At 40.8% G+C, this 14215-nt stretch overlaps 1 protein-coding gene across 2 annotated transcripts; it reads right to left on the minus strand.

Annotated features, from left to right (window-relative positions):
* Window positions 1-6356: 6356 nt before the first annotated feature.
* Window positions 6357-14079, minus strand: LOC104931086 (ankyrin repeat and MYND domain-containing protein 2). Of its 2 annotated transcripts, none has more exons than XM_019253842.2 (10): window positions 13959-14079; window positions 13291-13355; window positions 12107-12245; window positions 11909-12007; window positions 11672-11832; window positions 9769-9983; window positions 9151-9259; window positions 8834-8962; window positions 7890-8013; window positions 6357-7752 (listed from the first exon to the last, which is right to left on the minus strand). In XM_019253842.2, the coding sequence occupies exons 1-10, from the start codon at window positions 14023-14025 to the stop codon at window positions 7535-7537; spliced, it is 1326 nt and encodes a 441-aa protein (XP_019109387.1). In that variant the 5' UTR covers window positions 14026-14079; the 3' UTR covers window positions 6357-7534. The 2 variants fall into 2 exon arrangements, with proteins under 2 accessions (XP_019109387.1, XP_019109382.1); XM_019253837.2 differs by having other exon boundaries at window positions 9124-9259.
* Window positions 14080-14215: the final 136 nt, after the last annotated feature.

Genomic DNA, 14215 nt, shown 5'->3' on the forward strand with positions numbered 1-14215 from the left:
AATATTCTGGACTTTACTATTTGCGAACAAATATATATAATCCATATTAAGTCAACAAGACGGTGGCTGTAGTTGAACAAGCCAACTCACTCCACCAGTATACAGTATAAGGCACAAGTATAGCACTATATGACAATAAAGTTAACATATTAAAGCTCCACCAAAGTTGTTATAGCTTATGTGTTGGCATATTTAGACATAGAGCAATGGCAACATTCATTTGGAGTCTTGATTGTGTCCAATATTTATTCTTTAATATTTCTTTCTAACCCTAACCCATAACTCTAACTCCTGAGGGAAATATCTGGCTCTTTATCTGCTGTTTGGTGGTGGACAGGTACCTTTTTAAAATAAAATAAAAAACTGAAAACAGGTGCTACAAACCAGGTTAATGAGGGCAGTGTATGCAGGTCATAAAAAACAAAACAATGAGCTTACAGACATTAAAATGATTCATAAAGCTGAGTTCTCTGCGGGTGTGGCACCCTTTCACGGTACACATAGTCACTGGATCAAATAAAAACATTTATTCATGCAGTTTTCATAATGACACTCTGAATGGAGCCATTCTAGGCAGAGGACACTTACAATACAGTACATTTCAGTACAAATACTAAAGACTTTAATTGCCATTGGAGTCATTTTCAGTTGTGGTATTTGCGGTTTTCTAAGCAGAGGATATAACTACCACAACAGATGTTTTTATTGAGATTAAAATGCCATGCCATACTGTAGTGACCGAGAGTTTTCATTTCAGCTAAGAGCTTTATTGGCTTCTCAGAGCAAAGAATCCACACAGCTGTTTTTACACCGAGAGCTGAAGGTGTATCATCAAACCTGCACACCACAACACCGACAGTCTAAGTATGTTTGCTCCTACAGACTTAAATAACCACAAATGAACTGCAGGAACACTGTAGAAAGAAAACACCGAAACGGACTGATCTCTATACACTTATAAGTGTGGTGTTATCGCATCATTTCATCATAATATTAACCGCTTCGAACCATCATCCATTCTTCAATGTTTTCACTGTGCTGTGGGTTGCCAGATCATCAGGCAGTGTCACAGGACTCCCTCTTATCAAGCTCTTTAACTCTTCATCATTACAGCCCAAAGAAAACTCCTTAACAGGAACACAATATGGATGTTAAATGACAAGAGGTCAGTAAAAATATTGATATAGACACTTCAGCAGCGCCTTGACATTGTCCATACCAGACTTACGCCTATGCCTTAAAGAAACTCATGCGAGTCAGGGTTTTTTATTTAATATACATTCAGTTGACTAAGTGCAGAGGTTGCGGACTGGCAGCCTGTCATTTAGAGAGTCAGAAGAGGGAAGTAGTTCAAATCCTCGAGTCACATACCGGGACAATGTGAGTAAAAAGAATGGATGACCTGTTGAACCTTGACCCTGCTTCCTCCAACAGCTTAACATGTCTTGCCAACTTAGTGAACGTGACAGCTCTTTACTTGTTTAAGGCCCATGAAAGCCTCCCTTACAATCTATAATTGCATGTCTTATTGATGAACCCCCTTGAGAACAGGCTTACAATACTTTCTTTTCTCCACATCCGGCTAAATCCTCGTTTATTGCACTTGTCTTTATTCGAATGCAAACAAACACACGTCTCTACCTGCAGCGTTCACACATAAATAAATGGGGAGGATTACAGCACAACTAAATGTTATCCTTGTAATATTACAAGAGGGTATCAGGAAGCCATGTGGTCATAAACCAGACCAGAACATGCGGTAATTAATAAGGAGATAATATTGTGTAACTGCTTTTTTTTTAGCCAGGTTTTAGCCACACTGTACCTCATAAAGCTCCTCTACCTTAAGTGTTAATTCCCCTCTTTCCTAGATTATGAATCATATGAGGAAGTAATTGTTTGTATTGTATACATCAAAGAGAGGGTGGAAGCCACATCAAAAGCTGCAGAAATCCTTCTTCTGCAAACATGCTAAGTAAAAAGACTAAAACAGAATCACACAAAGGTCCATTTTGTTGAGTGTCCTGAGGCCTGAAGCTGTGAAAGGTGTCTGCCGCTGGATGTCTGTCTACATGTGTGTTCTGCAGTCAATAGCCTCAAACAGTCAAAGAGAGTTTAATCTCTCTGCTGCAGACACACCTGTTTCTCATTCAGGCAGGATGTTAGAGAAGGATGCCCTCGCAGCCACAGCGCTCAGAAAAACTCTCGGCAGACAAAGGCACACAGCCACACAGGGATCACAAGGCTTCCCTCTCTGCTAGATCCAATTATAATGCTGTTATAGATGTTGAAGCAGCTCGGAGAAGGGACAGAGAAGACAAAAGAGAAGTAGAATAAATACCATCAGTTCAACCAGTTTGGTGTTGACTGTTCTGCTTGTACTTCACACAGAAAGAAAACTTATTTTTCCTCGATTTTCCTTAAGTTTTAAGGGCATGTGGCGGATGAAGCAGTGATGTTGGATGACAGATCTTTGAATTGGTGTCACTTACATCATCTTGTTTATTTTTATAGCCAATGTAGATAGATAGATAGATAGATAGATAGATAGATAGATAGATAGATGGCATTGACTTGGTTTGGACCCTTCAAAGTCTTGTTCTTGTCTCAGTCTCGATGGTCTTGGTTTAGTTGGTCTTGACTTGACTGCATGGGAGATTCGGTGTTACCATGTACAAACTGACATCGATCTGATAAATAGGACTGAAACCAGCTCAATGTGATGCTCAGTGGTGTTGAATGCAGCACTGAGATCTAACAGGTCAAGTACAAAGACAAATCCTTTGTCTGATGTAATTAGTAGGTCATGTGTCACTTTCACCAGACCTGTTGTGGCCTCCAGCCTCGTCACCAGCCCCCCGCCTTCACCACCGGCAGGCTCTGACCCCAATACATCACAGCCTCAACTATTGATGGTGTGCAAGACACTTGGGATATCAAACTGCCTGAAAAAAACACTTTGTTCCAGCTGACATCCACCTGATTCGACTAGACCCTGATCCAAACCGAGGATTGAAGGGCTGCCTGTGCCAGTACTGGCTGATTTGTCTTGATCTTGGCTTTGAGTTTTCTGGTCACTGTTCTGTTAGACACTTTTGGCTAAACACAGTGAAAATCGGGCGCCATCAAAGAATCCTTTTATCTGGAAATGCCCCCAGAACAGTGTAAAGAAAATACCTTGCTATTGACAATGGAACACTTTAGATAAATAATGCAGACCTTCCTTCAGCAAAGTCCAAGTTTACATCTTACAATTATTTAAAGGTGAGAGGAGATAGACGAGATATACATCACATTTTTTTTCTTTTATTGCATGACAACAGTCAGAACATCGGCAGGACAACATGAGAAAAAACAAAACAATGACTACAGGACTGGTGATGAAAACTCTAAGACGGTCCATTACGGTACACATTAAGGATACAGGGTTTCCTATCCACGAGGCTGTCTTATTGTAACACACACACACACACAACCCCTGCAGACAGGAGAACATAAAAGCTTCGCTGTTTGTTCCTCATCTGGTATTAGGTGACAATACAGAATTCTTGAGGAGCATTTGATAGCCTTGTCGCTTTCTTGATGATCTCATCCTTCTGGAAAACCTGCATTAGCACCAGCATGCTCTTAAATTACAGTTCAAAGCAAATAACATGCACAAAACGGGTGTTTAATGTTGATAACCGACAATATGTTGCCTCAAAAAGAGAGATAAAGAGTTGTTGATATGCTTGTCTTCGGTTCCTGGGGATGTCAGCATTGTTGATGAGGAATACCTGTAAACACTAATCAGGGCTAATAAAGGTATTCCACATGTTGTGTACACATAATAAGTCAAAGATAAGACAAAAGACAAACGTGTTCAGGGTTGCGGGAGACTCAAGCCTAGTCCAGCTGACTGAGGGCGAGAGGTGGGGTCCACCTTGGACAAGTCTCCAGTTCATCACAGGGAACATAGAGACAGACAACCTCACCCTCACACCTACGGGTGGTCAGGAATGACATGATGTGTGTTTGGAGTCACTAATTAACCTATTAAGTGCATGTCTTTGGACTGTGGGAGGAAGTACCCGGAGAGAACTGCAAACAGAAAGGCCCCAGCCAAGGTTAAAACTAGGGTTGGTGTGAGGCGACTTTGCTACAACTCTTCTTGTCATGTCTTTTCCTTTTGCTTGGTTACAAAGCTTAGAGTTGCTTATTTCTTTTTTTTCCTGAAACATAACCAACAACAAAACATTTTTAAACTTATAACATGAGGTCAGAGATTGTGTCAATCCCAACCTTCACACAACAGATGGTAGTCTCAGTTAATCAGAACAGCCGATGAATAAATGTACACATCCAAAATAACTATTCTGTTACTTAAATAAACCATAACTTGAATAATTAAGTACAAAGAAATGGTTTCAACACTACTAAAAAAGACATTAGTGCAACAGTAATCATGTCAGGATTTAGAGCACTTTATACTAACTGAGAATGAGGAGACTGAATGAAATCTGGAGAAACCTGAGATGTCACCTCGACATGTTTGTGCGTAAAATGTTCAGCTGATATCAGGATGCGGGGATGAGTTTTTCATCTCTTTCATGCTGTGGATTAAGTTTTTGTCTTGAAAAAAATGAAGTTCTTCACTGAGCCGCCATCCAACCAAAGCTGTGCGGATGAGCTCACCGTCATGATGTATGTGTATGTCCATTATCCAAATCATACAGTAGCCAAACAAAGCCTCCTCTCCACCTTCATCCTGCTGAAACTCAGGGTGTCCTCTTACAAGCCTTTCCCAGGGCTCTCTGACAATGACTTTACTCCAGTTCTCCTTGTCTCCCCTTTGATACCACTGAAAATAAATCCACTCCAAAACTGTCCAGCTCATGCCATTATACACAGAGGTAGGGAGTGTTTTTTTTTTTTTTTTTTTTTGCTCTCAAAATGATCTCCAATTACCTCAAAAAGCTGTGTTTGTCACATCACATCATCAAGATGGAGGTATGGATGAGGAGAGGCTGAGAAAAAAAAGAACCTGGGGGTCTTGAAAGTAAGTTATCCGATCCGACTGGAGCATTTGCTAATTTTTACATCTCAGAAACCGGAAATTTGAGATCGAGCTTTTATGCTTTAGCTGCAGTCGAGAGTGAGTGTGACACTCAGGAGAGGGGCGAGGGTGGAAATGGGAGGATGGGGCTTGTAGTTGTGATTCTATTGACAATCAGCGTGACGGTGGCCATGCTTGCTGCTTGTGCCTATGTAGTAGTGACAGGGGGTCACTGTGCTCCCATGGGAGCAGAGCAGTGGAAAATGGAGAACAATGAAGTCAGGAAGACAGAGCTCTATAGAAATCTAATGCATTGCCGAAGGATGTTCATCATGTGTGAGAAAGTGAGGCTGAGGAGGTGCTTCTGTAACCCTTTTGTCATCACTTTGAAGATCCGTCTTCGAGCTGTCGCACGGTTAATATCTAGATTGTCAGTTAAGTGTAGCCGACACAGTAAAGTTAGAGAAACTTTAATGAATGTTTAGATGAATGCATGTTTAAAACTAATCTCTAAATCAGGGGCCGTAACTTATTGTCCAAATTCTGTAAGGTTGAATTACTTTGTACAAAAACTAAACAGAAAGACTTGAATGCAGCTTAAAATAATCTTTTTTTTCTTCCATAAAAAGGGCAAATTTTATCTACCAATTAGCATCTGATCTGGATGCTCAGTAAACCTCAAACTAAGAGTCAGTCGAACCAGAAGAGAAGGAAAAAGCTGCCATCTAGTGTTGTAACTGGAGTAATATTAAAACATGGAAGATTAAACAGTAAAACTTTAAATCTTTGTGGTGATCATGAGAATTTGAAAATAAAGCCGTTGGATTAAAAAAATATTGAAAAGGCTTGACAAAAAACATGAAAACCAACTTAAGCCTTAAGGGTTACTCCTTAAAGTGGAAACAGACTACATGTTGTTGGCCCAATGTTCACTCTCTATTTGGCTCCATTTTGTTCTCTACCAACTCCTAAAATATCCAAATATCTAGGTCCTTCAGCAACAAGATTAGGCTTATTGTAGCCTGCCACATGGTCGGTTGTTTTTTATTTCCTTAGAGCCATTTGCTACAGTACTGTAATATTATTATCATGCAAGTTTCACATTGAACCACAGAAAATTCACCACATATGTAAGTTATTTATGATGAGCATGTAACCCTAACCCTGATAAAAATGCTTTCCCGTGCATTGTTTTATCAATGATTGCTGTCATTGTGTTGTCCTGATTTGATTTCTACTGGTGTTTTTCTAACATCTGTATGCCAGTCAGTGTTTCTATAAAAAAAATAATTTCATCCAGTCCGTCTGATGAAGGCAAACTTTATTTATTTTAAAAGATAAGGCAGGTCATGGGCCCAGTAAGCAGTCACCACTATAGGATTAATGTCACTAATGTCACATTAATGGTACTTTAACAACACAACAACAACAACATTTATCTAAAAAGACACTTGGTTAAATAATATAATACAGCCTTTCCAAGACCACACAAGGAACACAGTTACTTATGAAATACTGCATCCATGACACAACCGTATGTTTACAGTTTAGTTCAGGAAACAAGTCAAGTATTTTTCATAAATACAATCTCACTCAGTCTGTAGATCACAAGTCTGCGTTTGTACAAAGATCCAACTTACAGACCTGACGTGTTTTTTAATTTAAAATATGATTGGCAAAAAAAATACACTAACCACACTAAAGCACTATATGCAGTGTAGCCATAACTCATGTCATATCTATACATTCTGCACGTAGAATCAAAGTGACGTGCAGTCTATGAAAATATTGTAAATAAAAAGAACAACAGAAGGAAATTTGATTTTACTAGAGGTAATGTCGAACCTATAATTTTATTTACTCATACGTCACTATGTACTGGACTGGAAATGACAACCTACAGATCAGAAACTACCTTGTTACTACCCCTGAGGCACAGATACAAGGTTCACCCCTGGTGCAGCTGTCCCACCTGACCGGACTGTGTTTGTGTGGTGCAATTACTCATTAACACTGTTACCACAGGGTCTACGTTCTTTGTATAGCACCACATAGCCAGTTTTCCAGCACAAAAAAAGAGGATTCATCCCTTTCTCTGTCTGTTGATCTGCACACAAACTTAAGCCATATTCATCATTTGTTTTGACCTATGATCAGTCTACATGCAAACTAACTCATAGTGTTTTGAGGTAACTTAATAAACGACTAATAGAACATGAAGAAAATATTATATCACAAAGATGAAACATGGGAGAAAGAAGGAGATCAAGATCGAGTAGCAAACCTCTTGATGGTACAAACAGTAGTGAGCGATTGTTGAACCCAGAAAAACTTGGATTAGACTTCACTCATCAGACCAATCAGGGCGTTTTCTGCCACAAACTTATTCGTTTTCTCATTTTCAATATCGAAAATCTTAATCCCTCGCTGGTTATCTAAAACTACATGGCTCGGTGTGAAATATACAAACAGGATGGACCCTGCTGACATGGTTTCTGTTCAGCCATGCCTCTCCACATCATCATCATCAGCATCATTCAGGACCCCTCGGTTGTTCCTGCCTCCGTCTTGGTTACAGGACGGTCCCTCGGCAGAGGTGGAGGGACAAGCCAGCAGCTCTGCAGGGCAGCCTCCAGCAGCCGCCACCTTCTCCTCCGCCCGCAGACACAGCTCCTGCAGGAAGTTGGCCGTCTCCATCACCAGGTCGCTCTCATCATCTAAGAGAGAGAAAATTAAAAGAGTAATGATGTGTATTTAACACAAGAGGGCGCACTAAACTCAACTCTCAATAGGCCGACTTACAGTACTGAACTTTGTGACCTACAAGTGTATGGCAGTGGTAATAGATGAGCACCTTTCAGTTCTTTCAACCTTGGAGTGTCTTTCTCCAGGTCGGCGTCCTGCTCCTGCAGAGACCTGCACATCCTTTTGTGGGTGAACCAGTGGAGCTTTTGGCACGTCAAGCTGCAGTAAGTCACCTTAAACACAAAGAGAGAGAGAGCATGACCTGATGGAGGAAGCTCAACATGGAGATTCGATGACATGACTGAAAAGTAAAAACACAAGGGTGGATAAAGTTATATTATCTACATTTCCACCAATTTAACTGAATACATTCAACAATATTTATATGCCTTCTGTACACTATACGGCCAAAACTCAGTGGACATGACTAATGAAACTATTAATTACTGAGTGCAGATGTTTCAGCCACACCCAATCCAACACAAAGCCATGAAATCTTCTTGGACAAATATTTACAATTTCTTCGTCTTCGTCTTCTCCCGCTCATCTGAAATCGGGTCGCGGGGGCAGGCAGACTTCCCTCTCGCTGGCCACTTCGTCCAGCTCTTCCAGGGGGACCCCAAGGCGTTCCCAGGCCAGCCGAGAGACATAGTCCCTCCAGCATGTCCTGGGTCTTCCCCGGAGGTCGCCTCCCGGAGGGACTTGCCCAAAAACACCTCACCAGGGAGGCGTCCAGGAGGCATCCTCACTAGATGCCCGAGCCACCTTAACTGGTTCCTCTCGATGCAATTAAGAATGAATTGTACAAAAAAGCACTTTGCCACGAGTCAGTTTGTGAAATTTCTGCCCTACTAGACGTGAGTGCTTTTATTGTGAAGTGGAAGGTGCCAAGGAGCAACAACCATGCATAAACCATGCAAACTCAGAGCAGGGCTGGACACAAACTGTATGTTAGGTCAGTAAACAAAGACCAAATATACTTCTCACACAGAGGCCTCTGCCACTATTTGAGGAAATATGACACGCTGCAGATGGTGACAGTGTTTGACTTACTGCTTTACAAAGGGAACACCTCTTGTCTGCTCCCTTGTCTCCACATGTAGCACAGTAGTCGGCATCCACAAACGCCATCTGACCCGTCAGAGCCTGGGCCAACACTGAGAACGCTGTTGGGTCGTTGCCCTGGAGACAAGATGCAATGGTGTATTCAGGTTGTATCAACAACAGTCGGTCAAAAATATAAAAATATATGATTCAGTCAGTGACCTGTAACACCCGCTACCATCAATGTTCTTCCTCCTTTTCATAATATATCTTATGTCTCTGATATCTTCTTCACTTACAATCTCTACCGGTGCAATGCTCCTCACCAGCTGCTGAAGGAGTGTGGCCTCACAGTAAGGAAACTTCCTGATGCAGTCCCGGATGAACTTCTCCTGGTACTGCGGGAAGCCGTCACTGTCTCTCCCCTTCAACAGGCTGGAGCCGAGCGGCATCAAAGCAGGTCAAGGACAACGGGACAAAGAGAGAGATGACGTTTATTACGACCACACAGACATATTTTTAGACAGAGTGTGTCATTATGTTTTAATGTCCATCACTTATAAACGTCCATAAATCCACTTAGGAATAATTATAACTGCATTACTTGCCCATAGAAGGTAATCCAGAGATAGCTGTAAACAATAATAATATGGCAATCCTTTAATTTTGCCAAAATGTAAACAAATACAGGTTAAAAATAAGGAGGCTCAAGTTGTAGCCCAGAGCGTAACTCGCTGAATATAATATGATATGAATACATCTTTCTTTTAGTTAAGAGTAGATCGATAACTGCAGTTTCCTCTAATTTAATCCATACCTACATATTCTAAATCTGTATTTTCTGTTAATCTCAAATGTAAAATGTAATTATTCAAATATACATATGGCAGATATAGTTTAGGTTTTTGTCGATTGGCCAGACTTGTTTCATTCAGCAGCGTCACCTCTTGACGAGAGCGTCCAGCTTGTCGTCTCGTTTCTGTAGGAAGGCCAGGCATTTCTGCAGCACGCAGCTGATGTAGTGCATCTTCATGGCCAGGACCTCGTTCATGTCCTGTTGCTTCACACACTGCTCACACAGCAGGTCCATCACCTGGTAACACTTCTCCAGGGCCGCCGCGTCGACCAGCACAGGGTTCTCCTTCACCAGCATGACTATCTGACAGATCGGAGAGTCGGTTAGACAAACGTTTCTGTGGCAGCGTATCCAAAGAGTTATTCCATCTCACACTGTGTTATTCATAGCTTCATAAGGTGGCTGTTAACACCACACTGCTTACACTGAGGTTGATAGTAACAGAAATCTGACACTAAGCCCTCGTGCTTTGGAGAGAAGCCCAGTAGATGTCAAATAATAATATATAGCACCACATATACAACATATATATACGTAAACACTCATTCTGAATTTGATGCCAGCAACACGTTCAAGAAAAGTTGGGACAGGGGCAACAAAAGACTGTCGTGAAACACTCCTTGGTTGTTTACAAAAGGGTTAGAGGGTTAGGTAGAGCAAGCAAGGTCACAGTTTAAGAGCAACAACACATAATTGCAGATAATTTATCAATCTACAATCCATAATATCATTAAAAGACTCTGCAGAGAGATCTCTGCATGTGAGGGGCCTCTGCATTAAAAACAAACATGATTATATGAAGGATATTTATACATGGGCCAGGGAATACGTCAGAATACACAGTTGCATCTACAAATACAATTTAAGACTCTACCAGGCAAAAGAAAGCCATGTATCAACATCTAGAAAACAGCCCAGACTTCTCTGGGCCCTGAGCTCATCTGAGATGGATTTACATAAAGTGTGCTGTAGTCTGATGAGTCTGAAATTGTGGACATTGTGTCCTCTCTGCTAAAGTTTTTTTTTTTTGAATTAGTGTTGAAACATTATCATGAATATATGCAGGATGCACAAACAATAACAAAACCCAACATCCTCATCTTAAAACAAGAGAAACGTTACCATGTTCACCGTTTTAGGTCATTGCAATACCGCTAATTGTACCGGAAGGCCTTGACCTTTTGAAGTAATGTCAATTAAACCTGTCTGCGCCCAATTTCATGGCCCTCCGTCCAATAGTTGTCAAGTTATTTCACTCAAAACAAGTACAGCACATCACCCAATGCATCAGGATTCATCCTCCGGGCACCATCAATATGACAATCTAGCCGATAGTTGTTGAGATATTTCAGTATGAACCGAAATGGTGAAATGACCGGCGTACTCTGCCATCCATAGAGTTAATGCATGTCAATGCTACCACTAACATTATGTGAAAAGTCCTTAAATCTTCTATATGATCTTTATATCCTTAGAAATATGTTCTGTTTTACATTCTCTGCTATCTGCTGTGCAAACACTCTCGTACTTTAACATACAAGTTACAAACAGGCTACCAAATATAACTGACGGACTTCCAGTCAAGATATATTTAGATGTGGTGGCTATTGACTGAAGCGGGGCCAACACTGATCACATGAACCCTCAAGAACTTCGAAGGGCACAGGTCTATCCTAGCGCTACTGTGAAATGCACTCACGTTACATATCACTGTCATACTACCAACCATTAACGAGAATCCTCACCCAGGTCAAGCATGGATTCATCATTTCTGTTGAGCTCTGAGGTCATAAACACGACGCTAGGAAAATATTTGGAATTGATTGATGCCATTTACTTCATCAGGATGTCGACGAGTTGTTCGATCATTTGGTCTTCCTCTGTGTTGGTCCTGACTAAAATATCTCAATGAAAACTAGACCAGGAGGATGAATCCTAATGACTTTAATGATCCCTCATTTTTCCTCAGCAAGCTCAGTAACAGGCCTCACCTTGACCGGGTTGAGGTTGGTGGTCATGATGATCTTGTGCAGGGGTCCTGCCAGCCTAGGGGGCAGCTTGGGTTCCCTCTCCAGCCCCTGTGGTCTGGTGTAGTACTCCAGCCTTGCCCGTGAGAAGAAGTTGTTGATCACTGTCACACAGTCGTGCTGGCCTGGAAAGGACAATGTACAGGTCAACATGTAAGCACCCTAAAGTTTCGTTACTAGTCAGGTAGAAGTCTGTCTCACCTACAAATGCTGCCATCTGAGCAGCTGTGCGACCCACAGAGTTCACCAGGTCTGTTTCTGCTCCCGCATCCAGCATCATGGAGGTGATGTCTGTCTTCCCTGGAGGAGGGAAGTACTACATTGCATCACCAATAATTTATCTAAAGTCTAATTAAACCAGAGTTAAATTCATAAAAAATGTGCCACACAAAGTTATACCTGACAAGCCAGCAAACATGAGAGCAGTGTATCCATATTCATGCTGGTTGCAGTTGACATCAGCCCCGTGCTGCAGCAGCAGACGACACATGTCTGCCTTGCCCTTATAGGCTGCATGCATCAGTGGAGTCATGCCATACTTAAGAAACAAAGCAGAGACAACAGCACAAGCTGAAAACACAAGTTGATATAATTAATGTGTCAGGAAACAGTTTCTTAATCTCAGATCTAGCAGACACAGAGCAACATTATTTATCTGAAGTGTTGTTGAATGAATGTTTGGTTAATTTTTGTTTCAGTGTCAAGGTTTGGAAAGTTTCAGTAAATTTTTAACACTCTTCTAACTCATTATTATATTTGTTAAGTTTGCTAAATATAGGAGTGATGGAGAGTTACATTTTAGTGTAGGTTGTGTGAAAACGGATGGAATAAATATAAAATATTTAAGGTCCCATATTATTCTGAATATACAGAAATAATTTTGCAACTTCTGAGATAATCATGCAGACAAATGAGCAAACCTTGTACTTAATTATACACTTATTCATTTCAAGTGTACGCCTTACATCACACACAGAAAAAAAAAACGCTTTCGTAACATGTCTGCGTTGTAGTTAAAGGCGACTGCGTGGGCAGTGATGCGAGGCTCTCTCACCACACCTGATTCTGACAGACCGGCAGTCTGAAGGAGTCTGTAGTGGCGTGATGCTATTATCAAACACCTTCGAGGGCTGCGTCAGCCTCTCGAGAGTCTTCTCCATATGTCTCCATCACAATGGATAACATATGTTTCAGTGAATTAACCGTTTCATGGAGGAAGTGGTGAGCTGGGGGTGGCGTAAAGTCATCGTCATCAGCTTCATCTCATAACACACTTTTGACACTCTTGTTATTTTTTCCCACTTTGATTAGAAATTAAATTAGAGTTTCTCAACCTTAGGTTTGGGGCCCCACACAGGATTTTAGGATGTAAGCTTAGATCACAGTTAAGAAAAGAGTATTGTTACACTTAGAAAGAAACTCATTTTAATGCAGAGTGTATTCATATGAAAATCTGTAACCTAAATATGTCATTTAGTTAACCCTAAAAGTTCATTCCTGACCTTGAAAACAATATTCTGATTGAATGCTGTTGAGATTTTCTGTTATAATTAAAACAATTCAACTGCTAACATCAATCTTACCTCGTCCAAACAGTTGACCCGGACTTCGTTGTTGTCAAGCAGCTGTGCAGCCTCCTGCACATCACCTGCAGAGCAAAAAATATCACTGTGAACATGCAACTGATGGAGAGGATTGAAGTTCAGACATGAGAGCGACAAATAGCAGCAACGACAGTGGAGAGAGAGAGAGAGAGCACAAAAGCATCTGTAGATTGATCTCTATGGCTGTGATGGAGCCTCTGAATGTAAACAAACATGAATACAGTTCATACAGCTTCTCCTAATAAATATTCATCACCCACTGATTTAATATTGGAGGTCTGATCCTTCATAATCATAGCACACCTGCTGTAAAATGACAATAATTAGTGCCAAATTATTATTATTTTAATTAACCCATAATATATAAGCACCAGAATTCGACTACTGTAATGTTGCAATGTTGCCCTCACATTTTCCTCTGATGCATTTCAGACAAACACCAGTAATATCATTAAAACCACATGGTAAATAATGATTTGAATATAGTACAATGTCAATTTCTTGTGCTACAAAATGATCTTAAACATTTACACAGTACTGCAAATGGAATAAAATGTAAACATCATGTTTGGTATCAACATTTTCAAATAAATAATAATAATAATAATAATAATAATAATAATAATAATAATAATATAATCACTCACCGGCAGCAATAATTTGCAGGATCTTCCTCTCAGACGCTGACAGATCTCCTTTCTGAGGTGCAGCCATCCTCTGTGATCAGCTCTGTTCTGCTAAATGTCCTTTTTCTGATGTGAACTAACTCTGCTGACAGTCACAGTCTACAGCTGGAGTGGTAAACTACAGGACACTGATTGAGCCATCCCTGGAACAAACCACTATACCAAACAAAAAGAGGGAGAGACACCTGTTGCCTGCTGAGTTTAAATACGCAAAAGAA

Source organism: Larimichthys crocea, chromosome XIII (genome assembly GCF_000972845.2).
Source record: "Larimichthys crocea isolate SSNF chromosome XIII, L_crocea_2.0, whole genome shotgun sequence".
NCBI lineage: Eukaryota > Metazoa > Chordata > Actinopteri > Sciaenidae > Larimichthys > Larimichthys crocea.

What these genes read in the sequence shown, in the direction of transcription:
- LOC104931086 (XM_019253837.2), bottom strand. Translation starts at nt 14,025, where the DNA reads ATGGCTGCACCTCAGAAAGGAGATCTGTCAGCGTCTGAGAGGAAGATC. An exon ending in GGGTCAACTGTTTGGACGAG is followed by an intron (nt 12,246 to 13,290) that starts GTAAGATTGATG and finishes TTGTTTCTTAAG; the next exon opens with TATGGCATGACTCCACTGAT. An exon ending in CATGTTTGCTGGCTTGTCAG is followed by an intron (nt 12,008 to 12,106) that starts GTATAACTTTGT and finishes TCCCTCCTCCAG; the next exon opens with GGAAGACAGACATCACCTCC.